Source organism: Coccidioides immitis, assembly GCF_000149335.2.
Source record: "Coccidioides immitis RS genomic scaffold supercont3.3, whole genome shotgun sequence".
NCBI classification, from domain to species: domain Eukaryota; kingdom Fungi; phylum Ascomycota; class Eurotiomycetes; order Onygenales; family Onygenaceae; genus Coccidioides; species Coccidioides immitis.
This window is the reverse complement of record NW_004504308.1, coordinates 2029368-2045929: the sequence shown is the minus strand read 5'-3', so window position 1 is coordinate 2045929 and position 16562 is coordinate 2029368. Positions and strand designations below refer to the sequence as shown.

The window sequence follows — 16562 nt, the reverse complement described above, 5'->3', positions numbered from 1 at the left end:
CTCAACGTCCCGAAATTGTTGTTGAGGACAACGAGGCCGTGGTTGGTGGAGAGACATCAAGCAGCCAAATATGCTAACTGCAAGGCAGGGAGATGATATGCTCCAGACATATTTCAAGAATTGCTCTTCTCTAATAGCTTCAAATCCTGGCGGTCTGCTTGATATTTCTTCATCCTCTGGAATACCCAAACGTCTGCTGCATTGGTGTGTGTATCAGTTGTCAATATACCAATGGCCTGGATATCATGTTATATGGAGCTCATGTTGAGGTAAGGAAAGCATTAGCTCGGATAACACCAAAATATTCACACGCGGAGGTGAAATTCTTTTTGTACTGTAGAGTAACCGGAGGGATATATGGCCTTTCTGAAAGCCTGGACCATAGGTAAAGGCTCACCGCTGCTGTTAGGCTTTAGCAAATGAGGAGAACCTATACCTGCAGTTGTGAAAGCTGTTCTTGGTGACTAGTTGAGTGGGATAATTGGCAGAAGCTTGGAATATCTGTCCTGCTTTCATGTGTTATGAGAAATTGCCTGTCAGTCCTTACAGAAGTCGAGCAGAGCTTCAACGAGCTCAGGCAAAGACTGCCCTAGCATAACGTCTCTTGGCGTTTCTAGCTGGGCAGTTGTGGGCACAACATCTCCTTGTCAATCACGAGTCAAATTTCTCTCCATCCTCACGAGATTGCAACACTTTCATTTCATGTGGACTCCTTTGTTGAAAAACTTAGTGGCATGCCATTTCTTACAAGTTACAGAAGAGAAAGGGACTGGATGATTTGCCGGGCGTTTAACGAATGCTGAGTGGGAGCCTCGTGTCGTAGCCGGTGATCGACGCGGGCAGGTTTTCACTTGTCGCTGGCATCCTACTCAGGGATATTATTTCTCTTTTTCATTCTGATCGCTCCATCTTGGCTGGGAGCTAACAATTATCATTTTGCTGATAGGCTCCGTTGTCAAAAGATCCCTTTGTACGGAGTCGTCCGGAGTCTTGCTCCCGATTCCCCAGACCGCTTTTGAGACTTGCCATAATTATCCTAGACAGTCTCATCTCGACTGTGCATGAGGGACCACTTCCTGGGGAAGCCATCTTGCCATTGGCTCGGAACTCTTCATACGGAGATACGTACTATGATTTGCCATTTTGCGACACGGGTTCTCGTCTTTCACCGCCTCTATGCTGCACAAGTGCTGGTTCGTCTATTGCCACAGCAGCCAAAATGATGCCCTTGTGGAGAAACAACGGTGGAACCTCAGATCCTCGCTGGTCACGTACACGGCACTGACACGAGGAAGCCACGCGATGTATCACTTCATTGATAATTAGTACAAAAACTTTCGCTCAACAGCCCGCATGTTGAGGACCAGCCTAACTTGTCCAACCGGCTTGCTATCGACAAGCATGCTATGTCTTGTCCGCATCATCTCAACTATCCGGGCCTCAAGTGACAGATGGTATCGGGATAGCACTATTCCCCGCATGCGGGAACATGCTCTTTGATATAGCCCCGCGATCCACGATACTAGACCCCACCAACTACATGTTAATGTTAACCTCAAATGGGTGAATAGAGAAGATCTTTATACCTGAACATAGCCCTTTTGAGATCAGTCCTGGAGGTATGACATTGAGGACCAGAAAGTATTTATTTAATACGGCGAATACCCGTGCTAATGAAGATCCACATTGTTCTTTATTTCCCCGATGACCTGAACGAAGCTTCAAGAGAGCTGGACATTGCTCCCTTTCAGAGGTACAGTGCTTAGCACTCTGTTTCATGTACCCTTCCCCTCCCAAGACCAATTCGGCTTCATCTATAGGTCAGATATGCAATTTGCCCTGGTCCCTAGCTCCAAATCATATTCGGCTGGGTGCAACCGGAACCAGACATTACGCAGAACATACTGTGCAACCCTCCTTGGGCGTATTTCAGAGCTCGTCCTTCGCATTTCATCCGGACATTGATGAAATGACATATTGTGCTTACATCAAGAAATAAATCAAGCACATCAATCTACTAGCGAAGGCTTATAAGAAAAGCAGGTAGAGAAGTGCATAATAACCATGTCATAGGCTCTTGTGCTCGTCCAACTACGGAGTACTCCGTACTCTGTTAGAATGGCTCCAGTGCCAGAGGCCTGTGCATTCGATCCGGCGGAGAACTCAGCCACCACAGCCTCCATGAAGATCGTATCGGGGGAGTGGCCGAGATGCAACCCATGGTCACTGATGTCTTGTTGGCTTCTCATTTGCAGTTGGGGGGAGTACGACTCCAAAGCTTTAAATAGCCGGAAAGACACGTCAACAAGTCAAGTAAATAACCATTATAGAGAACGCTGTTTGCGAAGCGAGTGATTTTCGTGACCAGCTTCGCACGAAATGCCGGAGAAGAATGACTTTTTGCCAAAACAGGGCCAGCCTGGATTTCAAGCGCCATAATTTTGCCGGGCGTACTCCGTACAACAGTACCTTCTTGTCACTTCCTTTCTAACTCTGACCGCTACCCCCTGAAAGGTCAGGGCCCCTCGCCTAGGGATTGCAAGCGTTACCTCTTCGGCCGCATAAGTTCCTTGGATCCATTGCCTCTAATTATCACATGAACACTTGAACAGCGCCTGCTTGCCCACAACCCATGACGTGAAGTTTGTCTTGTGCGAAAAGGTCACTGAATCAGTTGGCCGTTCAAGGCCAACATAGGTTCAATTGAAACTGACAGACGGCGGCAGTATCTGTGGCTTCACAAGTCCGTTGGCCTTCCAAATGCCTGGCTCTACTCCGTACTCATACCGGTTTGATATCTAGCTGAAGGGGATCGTCAATCAATGTGGCCAGATCCCCAGTGTAATCCACCACACAGAATATGCCTTCAAGAGAATAGATCTTCATCCCAGTGGGACCACGTTTGAGACCCCAGTCTACTCCGTAGACATCTCACTAACTAGTTGCGCTGTAATAAGTAGCTACTACGCCGAAAACCTGCTATGTCGCACGGCTTTGGGGACATTGGCTGGATCGCACCACCAACAAGGCAGCATGATAAGAATTGATTTCAGCACATCGAAAAGGTCGTGTGAACCGGGTCTTTGAAATGACCAGCAGTTAGAAAATCGGCTCTCCATGATTCACAGACCTATTCAATACCTTGCTAATGGTTCCCCGAGATACACAGGCCATTCTGTGTCTCCCTCTGGGCACGTTGCAAGGGAGCTATTATTGCTAGGAGAGGGTGAACGTCTGGCTCCTTTGGGCAACTCCAGGAGACAAGTGATACGTGGGCCCGTTGACTGGGGAGCAGCAACACCAGAAAACAGGAAGCGACCCTGGCTGCCTGGCGGGTATTACAGGCTCCCCCGGGTTCTCTCATTCCCAAGGATTTTGGTTTGGAACCGCTAAGTGACGAACAAGGTGCCTTTTGCCCAATCCAGTCCGGCTAAGAATCCAATTTTCTTTCGCGACTTGCACTCCGGCCAATCAGAGCCCTAAGACATTCACAGAGGCCCATGAATGCCCCAAAATCTTGCATGAAAAAAGAGCCGACATGACTTCCCTGTCAGCTCGTGGGCATGGAGCAAGCTCCGGGCAAAAGCGACTTATGAATGCATGTACGCCTCAATGGGAGACATGTGGACAATCATCTGATCCTGGATTCAGGGATGATAATGGGATTATTTATTCCTATTATCGAATGGGACTTCCTAACGTGCAGCCATCGATCGCAGTGCATAGAGCTTCCGGATTCTTGTTCCATTAATTTAAACATAATTTTAGACCTGTTGGACAGACCGGGGTGCAAGATAAGATGTCGCATATTATTGGCAAATGGCTACGGCGGACTACTCTCACATGCAGCTTTCGTATCGGGGGCACTCTGCACGGTCGCGTTGCAGCGGCCTCGTTGTTTAAGCCTTGTACTCCGGAAGTGAGTCCTGACCATTGAACTCTCTTGGGTGAACCCGGCAACTGGTCCAGCGGCACAGCCGCTGCACAGGGGGTCACCAATGCTGATCCGGATCCGAGCCATTGGATACCGATATTGAGCCAGGAGAGGAAGGACAAGAGACAGAGACGGCCTATGCGCCTGAGCCCTGACTTCCAATGGCCTTGTGGTTTGTTGGCCCTACCGGAACCCCTTTAGGGTTGGACGGGTGTCTTCTCCGGAGGACGGTGCGTAATTGTGTTTGCAAGTGGACGGAGAGTGAAGAAGCTTAACTCCTGTGTGGGAAAGCTCCAAAGGTCTGTGGGATTCTGGACCCTTCCCGGTTAATTTTTTGGGCCTCTTGCGTTTTCTTCCGTTTCCGGGGGCTGTCAAGAGGGAATTACACAGCTAGGGTTGAACTTGGCCCCCTTCAAGCTTCGTCCTGGACACATCGGTTCTGCATCGCCTGAGCTTTAGTCAACATAGGTGGCAGGGACAAATTCAAATAGGCCAGAGATGGGAGCCTCGCTGGTTGAAACCCGCCTTGAACTAAGGAGGGACCTTCTCCGCAGTTATTTAATCAGCTAACCAGCTTATTGCTGGAAGAAAGTTCTTCCTCAGGCGGTACAGGGATGGGTGCCCGGGAGTGGCTCGCGATTCTCCGCACTTTGCCAGCGATGGCAAAACCTAGGAAATCGGCTGCCGCATTTATCAGGCGCTAGACCCAATGGCGCAGGAGAAGGGTTGGGTTGGTTCTGCGCTCCATGGACAGAGTCAACCTGATTTGGAGGTCTCAGCTAGCAAAGGAGGCCGCCCCTCCCGCCTTTCCTCCGGGATACCTCTCATCCGTCAGTCAACAACTCACCTCGTACAACCGTTGGCGTTTTGTTAACTGAATCACTAAGCTAGTTAGATGGAGAGCAGCCCAGATGAATGGACTGGTCTGGTGCCGAACCCGAATGTCTTAATTCTCGATTAATGAATGGGCAGCCCAGGAGGGAGAGAGGGGAGCTCGCACAGGATAGGTTATCCCTCCCTGCTCTCAATGGGCTTGGAAGCCGTAGCCTCCCATCCGGACAATGCAGATGGATGCGGTGCCTCTTTCACTCCCATTGACACATTCACATCTATTAATAGCCCGCTCACCATGCACTGACCAGGCCGCCCGTATTCATCGCGGGTTCATTGGGGAAGCACAGAAAGCTTGGTCCTGTCCGTTTCGTTTCTCCCTCTGCACCCGCGTGGCCGGTCACGTTTCCCGCCCTGTTTTCCTGGGAATGATTTTCATCGTGTCCTGCAATTGCGATGATCTTGCTGATCCTCCATGGTCCGCCAGCAACTAGTTTAATTCCTCAGTAATAGTAATAATAGTCTCAAATTATTGATTTTCTGCGCTTTAATGGCTGCCAGCCGCCTGACGTGAGAGCTGTCCCCTTTAAGCCTGCGATTCATTGGTTATCTCCACGCCCTCCTCTCGGTCTTTGCTTTCTCAAGCCAATTTGGCTCCGGCGTTTTGCTTTTTTGCTTTTTTGCTGGAGTTCCCTCTTCTACGTACTCCGTACCCTGGATGCCTTTCAGGACTTGTTTGCTTTTTCCTTCGTCCCTTTCCTAGAGGCTTTCTCCTCTTATTTCTTTTGATCCTTCAACTCTCGTCACATTTTTCAACTGCCCCTGTACAAGTAACCACGAATTGTCACTCGTACGTTTTCATGCCGTAAAAAAAGGAAAAATTCATAAATATATCTCTTCATCCTCAACTGGGCTCAGGAGCAGTCGAACCTTCTTATCCATGTTGTCCTCGGCAATGCTTGCTTTGCTATATATATGATTATATCCCCGGTCTTTCTCAAAGCTAGACAACCTGTGGATGCGGACAAGTCATTCAACCATTTCCCGGCCTCGTATCTGCGCTGACAGCAATCCTGGGTACCAATACTCTCGCTATCTTGCTTCTTTGCCGCCCCAATTTCCTAATTGAGCCTGTACGATTTTTGCAGCCCAATATATGTATGGCAGGACGGCTCTTCGTCCCGTATTGACTACGTACCGCTGCTTGTTTAACATCTCAGCTTGACTGTTCTTCCTTCGGCATTGCGTTGGATTATTCTCGTCAGGATTTTTCTTCTATCAAAACCTCTTCGCACCACCAACGCCACTCGTTCTTTATACCTTCACCCAATTGCCTTCTGAAAATGCCAGAGCCCCTGCAAAGTTACCAAGCCTTTTGAATCAGGTATCGCTCTCTCCTCGAGCTTTTGCCTCCTCTTCACCCACTGGGACCGATTTCCTCTCCTGAGTCCTAAGTGGGATACCTCCCTTCGCTGTTTCAACGGCTCTTCTCTTCCTCATTCCCTAAATTCCTTACTGCTGGTTTTGTGATCCAAGCTTGGCCATCACACCAGTTCGACCATGGCAGAAAAATCGTCCGTTGGGAGCGATCCAGCGGCTCTGAATCCCCCTTCCGCGACCTCTCCTGTTGGAGAGACATCTGCACCGACCACAGCGACTTCAAAGTTGAAAGGCCCAAGGAAGAGAACAAAGACGGGCTGTTTGAGTATGTATCGTTCCTCACTGTTCGATCTGGCTTTGACCCGAATTTCGTTTACCAACCGTTCCTCTAGCGTGTCGAAAAAGAAGGATAAAGTGTGGAGAGGAGAAGCCTAGGTGTAATAATTGCATTAAGTCCAAACGAGAGTGCGAAGGCTACGGCCAGCGTGTCGTCTTTAGAGACCCGGTTGGACCTATTCCTCACCTAGGTCCGATCAGCTCATCCCAGAATTTGACAGGATCCGGCCAGAGATCCTTAAACCGCCACCTGGTGCAGGGTTTCCAACATGGAGAACAAACGGGCACACGGCCTTTCCTACCTCTGGCACCCCGACCATCTGGTTATGGACCGGATTCTGACACGTTTGTGAGACATGACTTTACGCAGCATATTGGCCCTCAGTCCGGACTCTCACCATCAATCCGCGAGGAAGACCCGTATTCATGGAATGCGATCCACTATGCCCAGCCGCAGCCATCGGCTGTACAGGGCTTCTCCCAAAGTGGACAGGATCCTGGAAACCCCCAGTTTAACCCAAATTACCACCCTGGAGCGGCAGTTATTAGTCAAAGTATGCCACAGAACACGGAAAGCTACCAACCTCTTGGTCCCCAGGTGGTTCACCATCCACAGTTCGTTTCTTCTTCTCTCTATGTAAGTTCAGCTTCTAGACTGCGCAAGCAGTAGACAGCAGACCTGGACTAATACATGCAGATGGATAATACGTCTCTATCAACTACCGATTCTGGACAATGTATGGGTAATAATTTCCTAAGTTTCAACCTATAGCTCGCTAAATTCCCTCCAGATAGCAGCCACTATATCTCATCGGAACTAGGTTTTGGTTCCAGTATGAACCATGGACCCCGGCATGCGACTGAAATGGAACCTGAGGTTGACCTTGGGGCCGAAAGCGACGATTTATACGATGTTGAAACGGACGAGGAATTGGAACAATCGAAGAGGACCATGCACCTTGATCCATACGGAAATACTGCAACGATGATACCTTATCAATTGATGTCCAACGTTGGCCCATTTTCTACTTACCAGAGCTACGAAAACGTCTTGACAACTTACTCACCATCTCCTCTTGCGTCTCCTCTCCTAGACCCGCAGCATTTCCAAATTTTTCACCACTTTTTGACAGTTGTAGGACCTTCAATATCCATATTTGAGAGGCATCCTTTCATACCCTCAGTGTCAATGTCTAGCGGACCCGTACCCCCCGAGCAACAAAGCCTGTGGACCTACACCCTTCCAACTATGGCACTGGAGAACCAGGGGTTGCTGCAAGCAATGTTGGCCTTTAGCTGTTTTCATATTGCAAAGACGACCAATCAACCCCTCACTGCATCTTTCCGCCACTACCATTATGCGTTGCGACGGGTTGGCAGGGCAGTTGGGCTACCCCAGCGTCGGAAACAAATCCCCACGCTAGCCGCCACGCTTTTACTAGGATTCTACGAAGTCATGGGCGCCGAACATCGTAAATGGAATAGCCACTTAGCTGGCGCCGCACATCTAATCCGAGATATCGATTTCGCCGCGATGACCCGCGATATTCGGGCAATGAGAATGAGAGCTAGATCGGAACAATGGCTGTCACATTCACGAGATACGTGGATGGAGTCTACGGTGCCATATTTGGGAAGTTATTTTGAGAACGACATATTTGCGCCCTATGAATCTGACCTTGATATGTCTCTGATCAATACATTAACGGGAAAGGCAATAAATTATGATGAATTCGGCCGAGTTGACATCGATACCTCGAAAAATCCAAAACGCGACTTAACGGCTAAGGACGTGGAAGACTACAGAGTGCGGTGCGACCTGTACTGGTGGTATTGCAAGCAAGATGTATTTTATAGCATGGTCAGCGGAAATGCGCTACTGTACGTCGCTGGAATGAACGTTGAGGCTTAAGTGCTAATTGTTATAGGTTTCCGCACGGCCGATGGGGCGAATGCCCACCGAGAGCTGGCGTAGGCAAACTTGATGCAGCTTACGGCTCCATGGATCACTTGATTCTGCTCCTTGCACGGATCAGTACTTTCGTCGCCAAAGACAGGAAAAGGAAGCTCAAGGTGATCGACGCAAATGGTGGGGAGTGGCGGCCTCCACCAAACCTCTTCCCAGGGATGGGTGGTGCTGGACAGCAACCTAATAAAGGCCCTCAATCAGCGTTTCCGCAGATGCAGACCGGCGAAAGACCATCTGCGCCGAAACGCGAGACCAGCCCACCTATGTATGGCATGGTTCCACCGTCTGGCCCTATTCGACTTCCATCAGCATTTGGAAACAGCACTTATCCTTCGCCGCCCTCCCCCAGTGGGTCTGAAGGCAGAACAGACGTAAACTCTTTAACAGCAGAAGCAGAAGCCGAATGGCAAGAGTTAGTGCATGCATCCGATGAGTTTGAAAAAGCGCTTGCGACTCCTGGATTCGTTCCCCTGCCGCCCGATGGCGCACCGCTCACTGCAAGCCCATTCGGCCCAGCCATACAATATCGCACACACATTGTAGCGTGCATTTGGGCATTTTACTATGTCGCCCGAATTATCCTTGAGAGAGGCCATCCAGCCATGCCTCCCGCAACGATGGTCGCCGCCGGCGTAGCAGCGCCCCGTACCGCGCGCTATGCACAACTTATTGGGCGAGTTACGGCTGGAGTTCCCCACCTCCAACAGGCTGGAGTTAATACGCCTAACCTTCATCCCACGACCGTTGGTGTGCTGAACGAACTCATGCTTCCCTTATTTTTTGCTGGAGTGCAGTACTCCGATCCAGCCCAGCGCACCTGGACCATCACCAAGCTACTCGAAATTGCACGAATTACAGGCGGAACATCCGCCGCCCTCGTGGCTTCGGGCTGTGAAAAGTCCTGGGTCAAGGCGTATGAGGTGGGCCGAGGGCCACCTTATAAACGAACGGTGTTTCCTGAACAAGGGCAGCAGAATTTACAAGGAAATATTTCCGAATCGCGCGAGGATAGGAGATTTGTCACCCTTCCGGAGCAGCCGATGGTAACTTTCGCTATGGGCTTGTTATCCCTTGACGAGAATTTGAAAGGCCGGGAACTGGATTGAGAACAAAAAGAAAAACCAGCAAGATTCAAAGTCATATCTGCGGGCTTGCAAGCGCCAGGTTGGTCTTTGATATACCCATATTTGAGACCGCAAGAGCACAAATCTCCGCCCCGCAATCAATGACCCGAATTGCCCGCGTCTTAGATCGTCGCACAACGGTCTACCCGTTTACATATGGCCAAGCACACAGAGAACAACTCAATTCGAAATTTTGATTTCAATCGGATAAGGGAGAAAGAATGGAAAGGAGTCCAGGTTTCGGAATTTCTCGTTGTCTATATATACCTCAATTTCACTTGTCAAAGATGGGTTCACAAAGGGGGAATTTACACGGAATCATGTTGTGATGGCATTGTAAGGGTTCTCTGGAAAGAGCGGGCTCTTGATATTGGGATTGGGTTTTCACATACATCTGCATTGTTTGGAATATCGCCGACTGCGGTATTCGAGTGCGATGCTGCCTATGATCCGGACAGAGTAATTTTTCTCTTTTATCGGAAGCCGTATCAGGATGCATGATCACATTGCTGCCTGTAGCTACTGTACAATAGTAGGTGCAATGTAGTAATACTACGTTGGAATTAGCTAAAACCTGATTCTGCATGCTATTTTTATGTCAGGCAGCTCGAATTTATATATTATGCATACACATAGTCTGCTCCGTATGATGCTAACCTCTCGAAATAGATGCGTTTATCTATATATTCTCCTCTCAGAAAACCCCGAAAATCAGCCGCAAGACAGGGTTGATATTCTTCCTAAGCTTAGTATTGTGAGAATACAGAAAAGTTCAGCATGAATGATCCCAAGGTACATTAAAGAAAAAGAGTAAGGAAAAAGAAAAAAAATTCCATCCCTATGAACTAAGTCTTAGCCCGAATTCCTTTTATAACAAATTAACCAGTATGACGCTCATTTCGATATAGTATATCTCCATCCTCCCGGCGCGGAAAAGAATAAAAAAGGTCCTCATCCTGTCGTTGCTCGGTATGCATGTACGCGTCATGCTGGCCTCTTTCGGGACCTCGTGGTATGCTTATGCTTTCTGACGGCCGAGAAGCAGATTTTCAGACGAGGGCGAAGAAATGAAAGCGGCCCCGAGTGGTCCTGATATGCCACAACAAACCAATTAGACAAGATACGATATCCGAAATTAACGACTGCCCTGACGCACATGTTTGATTTTCGTGCGTAAAAAGGCTATCAGAATGCAGAAAAGAAGGATATTCTAGTTGCTTTAGATGAGATATCCGATAGCGCCTTCCAAGTCACCGTTGGCAGCATCAAGAGCTTGAATCGCTTGTTCTCGCGTGAATCCGATATCAGTGATTTTGGAAATCGATTCTGCCGGCCAGCGAGAGGGTGAATGGGGATTCCGACCTGGTGCTGTCGAAGACGAGGGGGTCCCTACCGGGGCAGCTAGGTTCGCTCGCGCCGGTAAGGTCTGCGCATTCTGCGCCAAAGAACCGGGATTTCCTGCCGGATGTGTCACAGCACCTGTTCGTCCGCCAATCAGTGCACCCCCTCTTCCGTGGATAAGAGGTTCGTTCGCGAATTCGTCTTGGTGTTTGGGTAGGTCTGCTTCGTGGAGGAAAGGCACGTTTCGGTCACGGATTCTGAGGACGTTGTCTTTCAGATCAATACATGCTTGATACCGCTTCAACATATCCAGGCCGAGGAGAAGATCGATGTGCTTTCCCTCCATGACTGTGAAGGAGCATGGGAGGAAGAGGTCGTCTATTTTAATATGTGCGAGATGCACACGCCCGAGGATACTAGCTGTGCCAACTCCTTTGGCGACTCCACTGTATCTTCGGTCGACTAGGTGCATGATGTTGCACGCCGCCGCACACTCGGGAGACATAATCGTGACTTGGGCGCCGGAGTCCACGAACGCTTTGACCTTGTGACTGTTTACTTCTGCCGGAATGTAGAGCATGGTGACACGACCGAATACTGAGATCACAGATAGTCAGACTCGTTCAAGTCAAAGATAGTGGGAGTTTTCAAACCTTCAGGACTGAATTCCATTGCGTTGTGTAGGTTCTCTGAGACAGCATTCTGGCGGATAATGTCCTCGATCTCCCGTTGTGCATCAAGGTTGAACGGATCGGCATTCAACATGGCTATCTTTGCCTCTTTGGCAGCTTCTGCATCCGCTTCAGCACGCTGCTGGGCGGAAAGAACCTCTCTGAATAGACGAGAGTCCCGAGCCGCAGCTGCGAGCTGTGGATTTTGCATCCGGACAGTCTCATACACTCTCGGGTCACCCAACATGTGCAGCCGTAGTGTCTCGGGGTCTGGTAGCGCCTGTTGTCTTCGGGCTAATGATTCTTGCGTCGTGCGTGCGGAAGGGTTCGCCGATCCCTGAGACCCAGCGAGCTCTCGTCCTGGTACCCGAATGTGCATCCCGAGCATATCGCCCGGCACAACCCCAATCTGCGACAAGGTTTTCGAATCATCTGTCAGGAGTTGGTTATTATGGAAGAGGCTCTGGGCGGCCGGCGCAATGTTGATGTCGCTTTGAATTACAGCCTTGAGGTCGGCGAGGGTCATCTCCCCGCCGACATCGAGGGATATCAGATCGTTGTCAACGACCACATTGGAGGCCACGACGGAGACGGAAATTCGCCTGCCAGGTAAGGTTAGGTTAGCAAATATTCCAGGAATATCAGGCGCAGTGTGTCAGGTCATGGAGATTCAAATACATTTCTGCTAGTAATCACTGTGTGTTCGGGTTATCGACCGTTTCGTTGGAGTGACGTGGGGAACTATTTTAGACACGGCGGTTCGGCGATGACGTGAGAGGAGATGGCGGCTGGTAGACTAACTAGTTCCTCCGTAGTTGGTTAGTTATCGATGCCCTCTGGTCGTCCTTTTTAAATCCTTATATTTGTTCAGCCTTGAGTTTGAGAATAGAGGTCACCAACTGTGTTTGTCGCGAGGGCCGATGAGAGGGTGTCCACGCAATTTGTGTTTGCCTGGGGCCTTGGGGAGCTTTTTGTATTCAGCTTGATGGGTCTGTGTCCGCACAAACGGCCGGCGGTCTGTTACCTAAGTCTCCCGTGTTCAACAGACCAGACGAGGATCTACCGAGAGAATCGAGTGGAATGATAAAGAAGGAAGATCAAGCCCCGTTTTATTGCCGCTCAATTGTCCGGACGCCTTTCTGTCCTCTCTGCTGCGGCGCACTGAAAGAAGGGTTGACATTCAAACATGCAGACCGTCCGACTCTTGTCCTTTCGGCTCGTCACATCCCAATGCGTTTCCCGTGATTTCAAGCAGCTCATTCATCCCTGGTTCATAATGTTGAGCAGCCAATTGTTTTGGAGTTACGCTGGCTAAAACGCACAGGCAGGCGTTTGTGCGGACCAAAGTCGCACTGCCCCCGGCCGCGTTGGTGGCAGCTGGGCGATTTCGAGAGTATTGCAGCCCGTTTCCAACCCCAATAAAGGGGTCTTAGGCCTGCCTTAACCGTATTTGGCGATATCGCGCTGCGGAGCGGCAGATTACCGGAACGCCCTGCTCTGGGGACATCGAAAATTGCACACGGGTTTGGGCCTGATGCGCCTGGGAAAAATTGCTCGAGGCTGCGCCTGAATCGGGAGGAATACACATTTCGACTAGCCCGTGGGATCTCCTGTTTGCTGATGTATGTTAACGTATGCCTTGAAGCAACCGCTTTGGCTTCAATCTCCTGGATAGAATGCACGCCGTCTGCATCTATTCCCACATGTTACACGCCCAATTCCTCACTACATAATAACTCGTCCTGGCCTGCTGCTTCTTTGCTACACTGGAGCCTGGAGCACGAAGTGTCGGCTGCGAATAGCCGGAACGAGCGTTCTGCTGTGCACGCCGTGACGTGGTGATCTCTCCTCCCGCAGACGACCGGAAAGTTTCCAGAATGGGATGAATGTGTCGCAGGCTTATCAGCGGCAATCTCTTCTTTTCCAGACTTGCGTGCATCCCCTGTCTGTGCCGCCCCTTGCATTCCCGCTTCTCTCTTCTGCTTTTCGCTGCCTGTTACACAGGCCATTCTATAATCTTGGCGCAAATTCCTACTACCAGCCCTTTGAAAATGGGTAGCATTCATCTCGCAAGTCTCTTCCAAGCCAGTAACCTCAGTCCTAGTCATTTGAGAGCGGCGCGGAAACCTAAATCTCTTTATGCCTCTGTCCTGAATAGGATATCAGAAGTGATGAATCTCCCATATTTTGTGTAACTAGGGTGATGCTGGGGGCTTGATCGGGGATATTTATACAGTTCATGCGATCGGCGTTTGCATTTTACAGCCCCCTTTGATAGCACAAATTCAAAGAGCTCAAGGACACCGAAATTGCTGTTGTCCAATGCGTAAAGACGTCCAAATTTATACCGGAAATTGATCAAACTCGACTGCGTAATAGAAGGCGGAAATTTTTGAGGTAGATATTATCGCTCAGTCAAGGCTTTATCGCTTCCCCTAGACATCCTAACTGACTGAAACATGACACGGAGCTTCTTTCGATATACTGCATGATATGGGTGACTTCGGATATCTGCTCCGCGTCCTACAGTTCCGGCTTCAGTAGAATCTTACACTGCTGGAGATGTGGGCCGTAGGAGTCGAAGCGTTTACATCGTACAAGCTAGTCCTTGAATGAATCTCAGCTAGCTCTCCGACGCTGCTTTGAGAGCAACCTGTGAATTGCCGGCCATGTGTCAGAACTACTTCGGATCCAAGCCTATGTATGTATGTATGTATGTATGTACAGAATAAGTAGTTATAAAAAAGCCGACACGCCAAGACCGGCCTCTGAAAATCTTCACGATCTTCATCGGGCCTGTTGGCAACAAATCCTGTGTGGCAACCGGCTGCATCTCGTGTTTCTCATTTGATACCCGGCATATGGTGGGATGACTGTAGGTGCCTGCCATAGAGTGTGCTCCGCCAGCAAAGGCGAGGTAGTTAACCACAGAGCACAGGTATAACTAGACCAGTTAGTTGGTTACGTAGTTTAGTTAGCTGGCTTGCGCACTAACCAGGGGAAGTGGCAGCGACGAAACCCCGCAGTCCAGAGACACAAGCCAGTTTCTCCCACGCCCAGCCAGCTGCCCGAGCTGGATCGAGCAGACGTGGTTGACGCTCCCCTACTCCCTATCGAGAGCAGTCTCGTTCTCGTTCGACCGATTGTGTGCGCTGTTTGATCGAAGAACCTTCGCTTACTTACACTACTGCGTCTCATTGGCCTCCGGACAAGCGCTCGCCGACGTCATCAGCAATCAATCCTCCGCACCGCACAGCCAACCAGCCGCACTAACGGGAGTTTGAAACCAAGAGCTACTGGCACTGCGCGACAAGACTGGCTGGCAAGATGTATGTATATCACTGAACGTTCCTGAGCGTTGAATCGACCCCCCTTTGCCCTCTGTTTGACATACGTCTCGTTTCTTCACTTGCTAGTTACATGCTCCTTTTTGGGCCAAAAGGAACACCCCGCATCAGGTCGCGTCGCTGGCATGAGATCTGCTCCCTTGACTCTCTCGAGTCTTGCTAACATTCCCATCTTATATAGTCGTCGGATCTTCTCTTGCCCCGTGGCACCTTGTCTCTTCTCGCTGAATAATTGAAAGTCCTTGGCTTCTGTCATCTCGAGTGTTGATCAACGAGGTCCTTTTCCATAGCGCAAACATGGCGACGGGCACCTCCCCTATGGCTGATTTTCATATTGAACCCGAAGTTGGCTCTTCTCCTCCTCAAAGCCGTACAATTCCCAGTGCAAGCTCAACCTCGGTCTCAGTGCAGCCGATACCAATCCAGCAATCAAGGCTTGAGGAGCGTTCCGCCATTGCCCAGGCTGATGGACTCATGAATCACAACGCTGGTCATACTGATGGAGTATTTGAAGCTGATGACGATGACTTCGTGGCTGTAGACCATGACGACGTTGCGGATTCCACCTGGTATTTCCGTCAGCCGACTCTTCCAAAGCCAACGCAGCTCGATGAACTCCATCCGTTCGTGCAGATACTGTCGGTATCAAATGCAGATGAGTGCGTGCAAGTTGAATCAGCCTTTCCGGAAAATGAAAGGTGCTCGAGAGAGAAGGTAGGTAGCAGTACCCGATCCCGGATAGTTGGGTGCACGGCCCATTCTTAGGAGTTTATTCTTCTACGCCTAGCCTTTGTTGCTTCTTCTACCATGCTTTGACGCATTTTCTCCTTGCGGAGGTCAGCAGTAGTTCGAAGGACCCATGGCCTCTCCGTCAGGGTTTAGGTTGCCATTCGGCCCGAAGCAATGGCATTTGAACAAATTTGATGTTGACAGCTCTAACAAATAATCAGATCCTTTATCGTCTCACCAAGTGTCCCGAACTCTCGCTTGGAGTCTTTTCCCGCCCGCGAATCGCGCCCCATCAGGAGAGGCCTAAAGCTACCCTCGTTGCCCATATTCTTGCTACAAGAACTCCGGCGCCGGCCGTAACTGACGCTTCGATGGAACTCCCAGAAAATTGGCGACATAGGTCATCGACTCTTCCCAATGCATCTGGCGTTGAGCCTTTGGGCCATCAAGATCAAGGATCAACAATCGCGATCCACTCACTTGCTGTAGTTCCAGAGCACCAGGGGAAAGGCCTCGGCAAAACGCTGATGAAAGCATACATTCAGCGGATTAGGGATGCAAAAATTGCCGACCGAATCGCTCTACTGTCGCATGACCACTTAGTTCCCTTTTACACGAGCCTGGGCTTTAAGAACTGCGGACCGAGCGAGTGTACATTTGGAGGTGGTGGTTGGCACAGTTTGGTAGGTTGCGAATCCTGAGTTCGCGTTGGGCTTCGTGGAATAGGTCTCGTTGCTGACCAGGCTTTTGGAAATAGATTCTTGAGTTTTAACGTCTGCATGTGGAAAGCCCGAGGATTTTAATTACCCATCTTAACAGCTTTGCTGCGGTACGGCCCTTGCCAGTGGTTGTATCATCTGTACATACATACATACCCTTTCCTCGATTATCAACTTCAAA

At 49.9% G+C, this 16562-nt stretch overlaps 6 protein-coding genes across 6 annotated transcripts; 3 read left to right on the top strand and 3 right to left on the bottom strand.

The window, feature by feature from the left end:
* Nucleotides 1–1322: 1322 nt before the first annotated feature.
* On the bottom strand, nucleotides 1323–2249 carry CIMG_08191 (uncharacterized protein; the record flags this gene model as incomplete). Its single annotated transcript, XM_001241027.2, has 4 exons — nucleotides 1323–1468; nucleotides 1587–1814; nucleotides 1906–2014; nucleotides 2103–2249. 4 exons carry the CDS (start codon nucleotides 2247–2249, stop codon nucleotides 1323–1325), a joined length of 630 nt encoding a protein of 209 aa, XP_001241028.2.
* Nucleotides 2250–3823: 1574 nt separating this feature from the next.
* CIMG_13258 (uncharacterized protein) lies at nucleotides 3824–5091 on the bottom strand (the record flags this gene model as incomplete). The annotated part of the gene is made up of 5 exons (XM_004445026.1): nucleotides 3824–4070; nucleotides 4122–4324; nucleotides 4506–4634; nucleotides 4782–4821; nucleotides 5063–5091. 5 exons carry the CDS (start codon nucleotides 5089–5091, stop codon nucleotides 3824–3826), a joined length of 648 nt encoding a protein of 215 aa, XP_004445083.1.
* A 1234-nt stretch (nucleotides 5092–6325) lies between these two features.
* On the top strand, nucleotides 6326–10147 carry CIMG_08192 (C6 zinc finger domain-containing protein; the record flags this gene model as incomplete). Its single annotated transcript, XM_001241028.2, has 5 exons — nucleotides 6326–6470; nucleotides 6538–7118; nucleotides 7179–7224; nucleotides 7273–8362; nucleotides 8410–10147. The coding sequence occupies 5 exons, from the start codon at nucleotides 6326–6328 to the stop codon at nucleotides 9554–9556; spliced, it is 3009 nt and encodes a 1002-aa protein (XP_001241029.2). The 3' UTR covers nucleotides 9557–10147.
* Nucleotides 10148–10285: 138 nt separating this feature from the next.
* CIMG_12111 (DNA damage-inducible protein 1) lies at nucleotides 10286–12485 on the bottom strand. Its single transcript, XM_001241030.2, has 3 exons — nucleotides 12265–12485; nucleotides 11569–12188; nucleotides 10286–11512 (listed from the first exon to the last, which is right to left on the bottom strand). Coding segments are annotated over exons 1-3 (1341 nt in total). The 5' UTR covers nucleotides 12267–12485; the 3' UTR covers nucleotides 10286–10793.
* Nucleotides 12461–14222, top strand: CIMG_13257 (uncharacterized protein). The gene is made up of 2 exons (XM_004445025.1): nucleotides 12461–13983; nucleotides 14057–14222. Exon 1 carries the CDS (start codon nucleotides 13473–13475, stop codon nucleotides 13779–13781), a length of 309 nt encoding a protein of 102 aa, XP_004445082.1. The 5' UTR covers nucleotides 12461–13472; the 3' UTR covers nucleotides 13782–13983; nucleotides 14057–14222.
* A 486-nt stretch (nucleotides 14223–14708) lies between these two features.
* CIMG_08195 (acetyltransferase) lies at nucleotides 14709–16488 on the top strand. Its single transcript, XM_001241031.2, has 4 exons — nucleotides 14709–14915; nucleotides 15115–15647; nucleotides 15884–16345; nucleotides 16420–16488. Exons 2-4 carry the CDS (start codon nucleotides 15231–15233, stop codon nucleotides 16432–16434), a joined length of 894 nt encoding a protein of 297 aa, XP_001241032.1. The 5' UTR covers nucleotides 14709–14915; nucleotides 15115–15230; the 3' UTR covers nucleotides 16435–16488.
* Nucleotides 16489–16562: the final 74 nt, after the last annotated feature.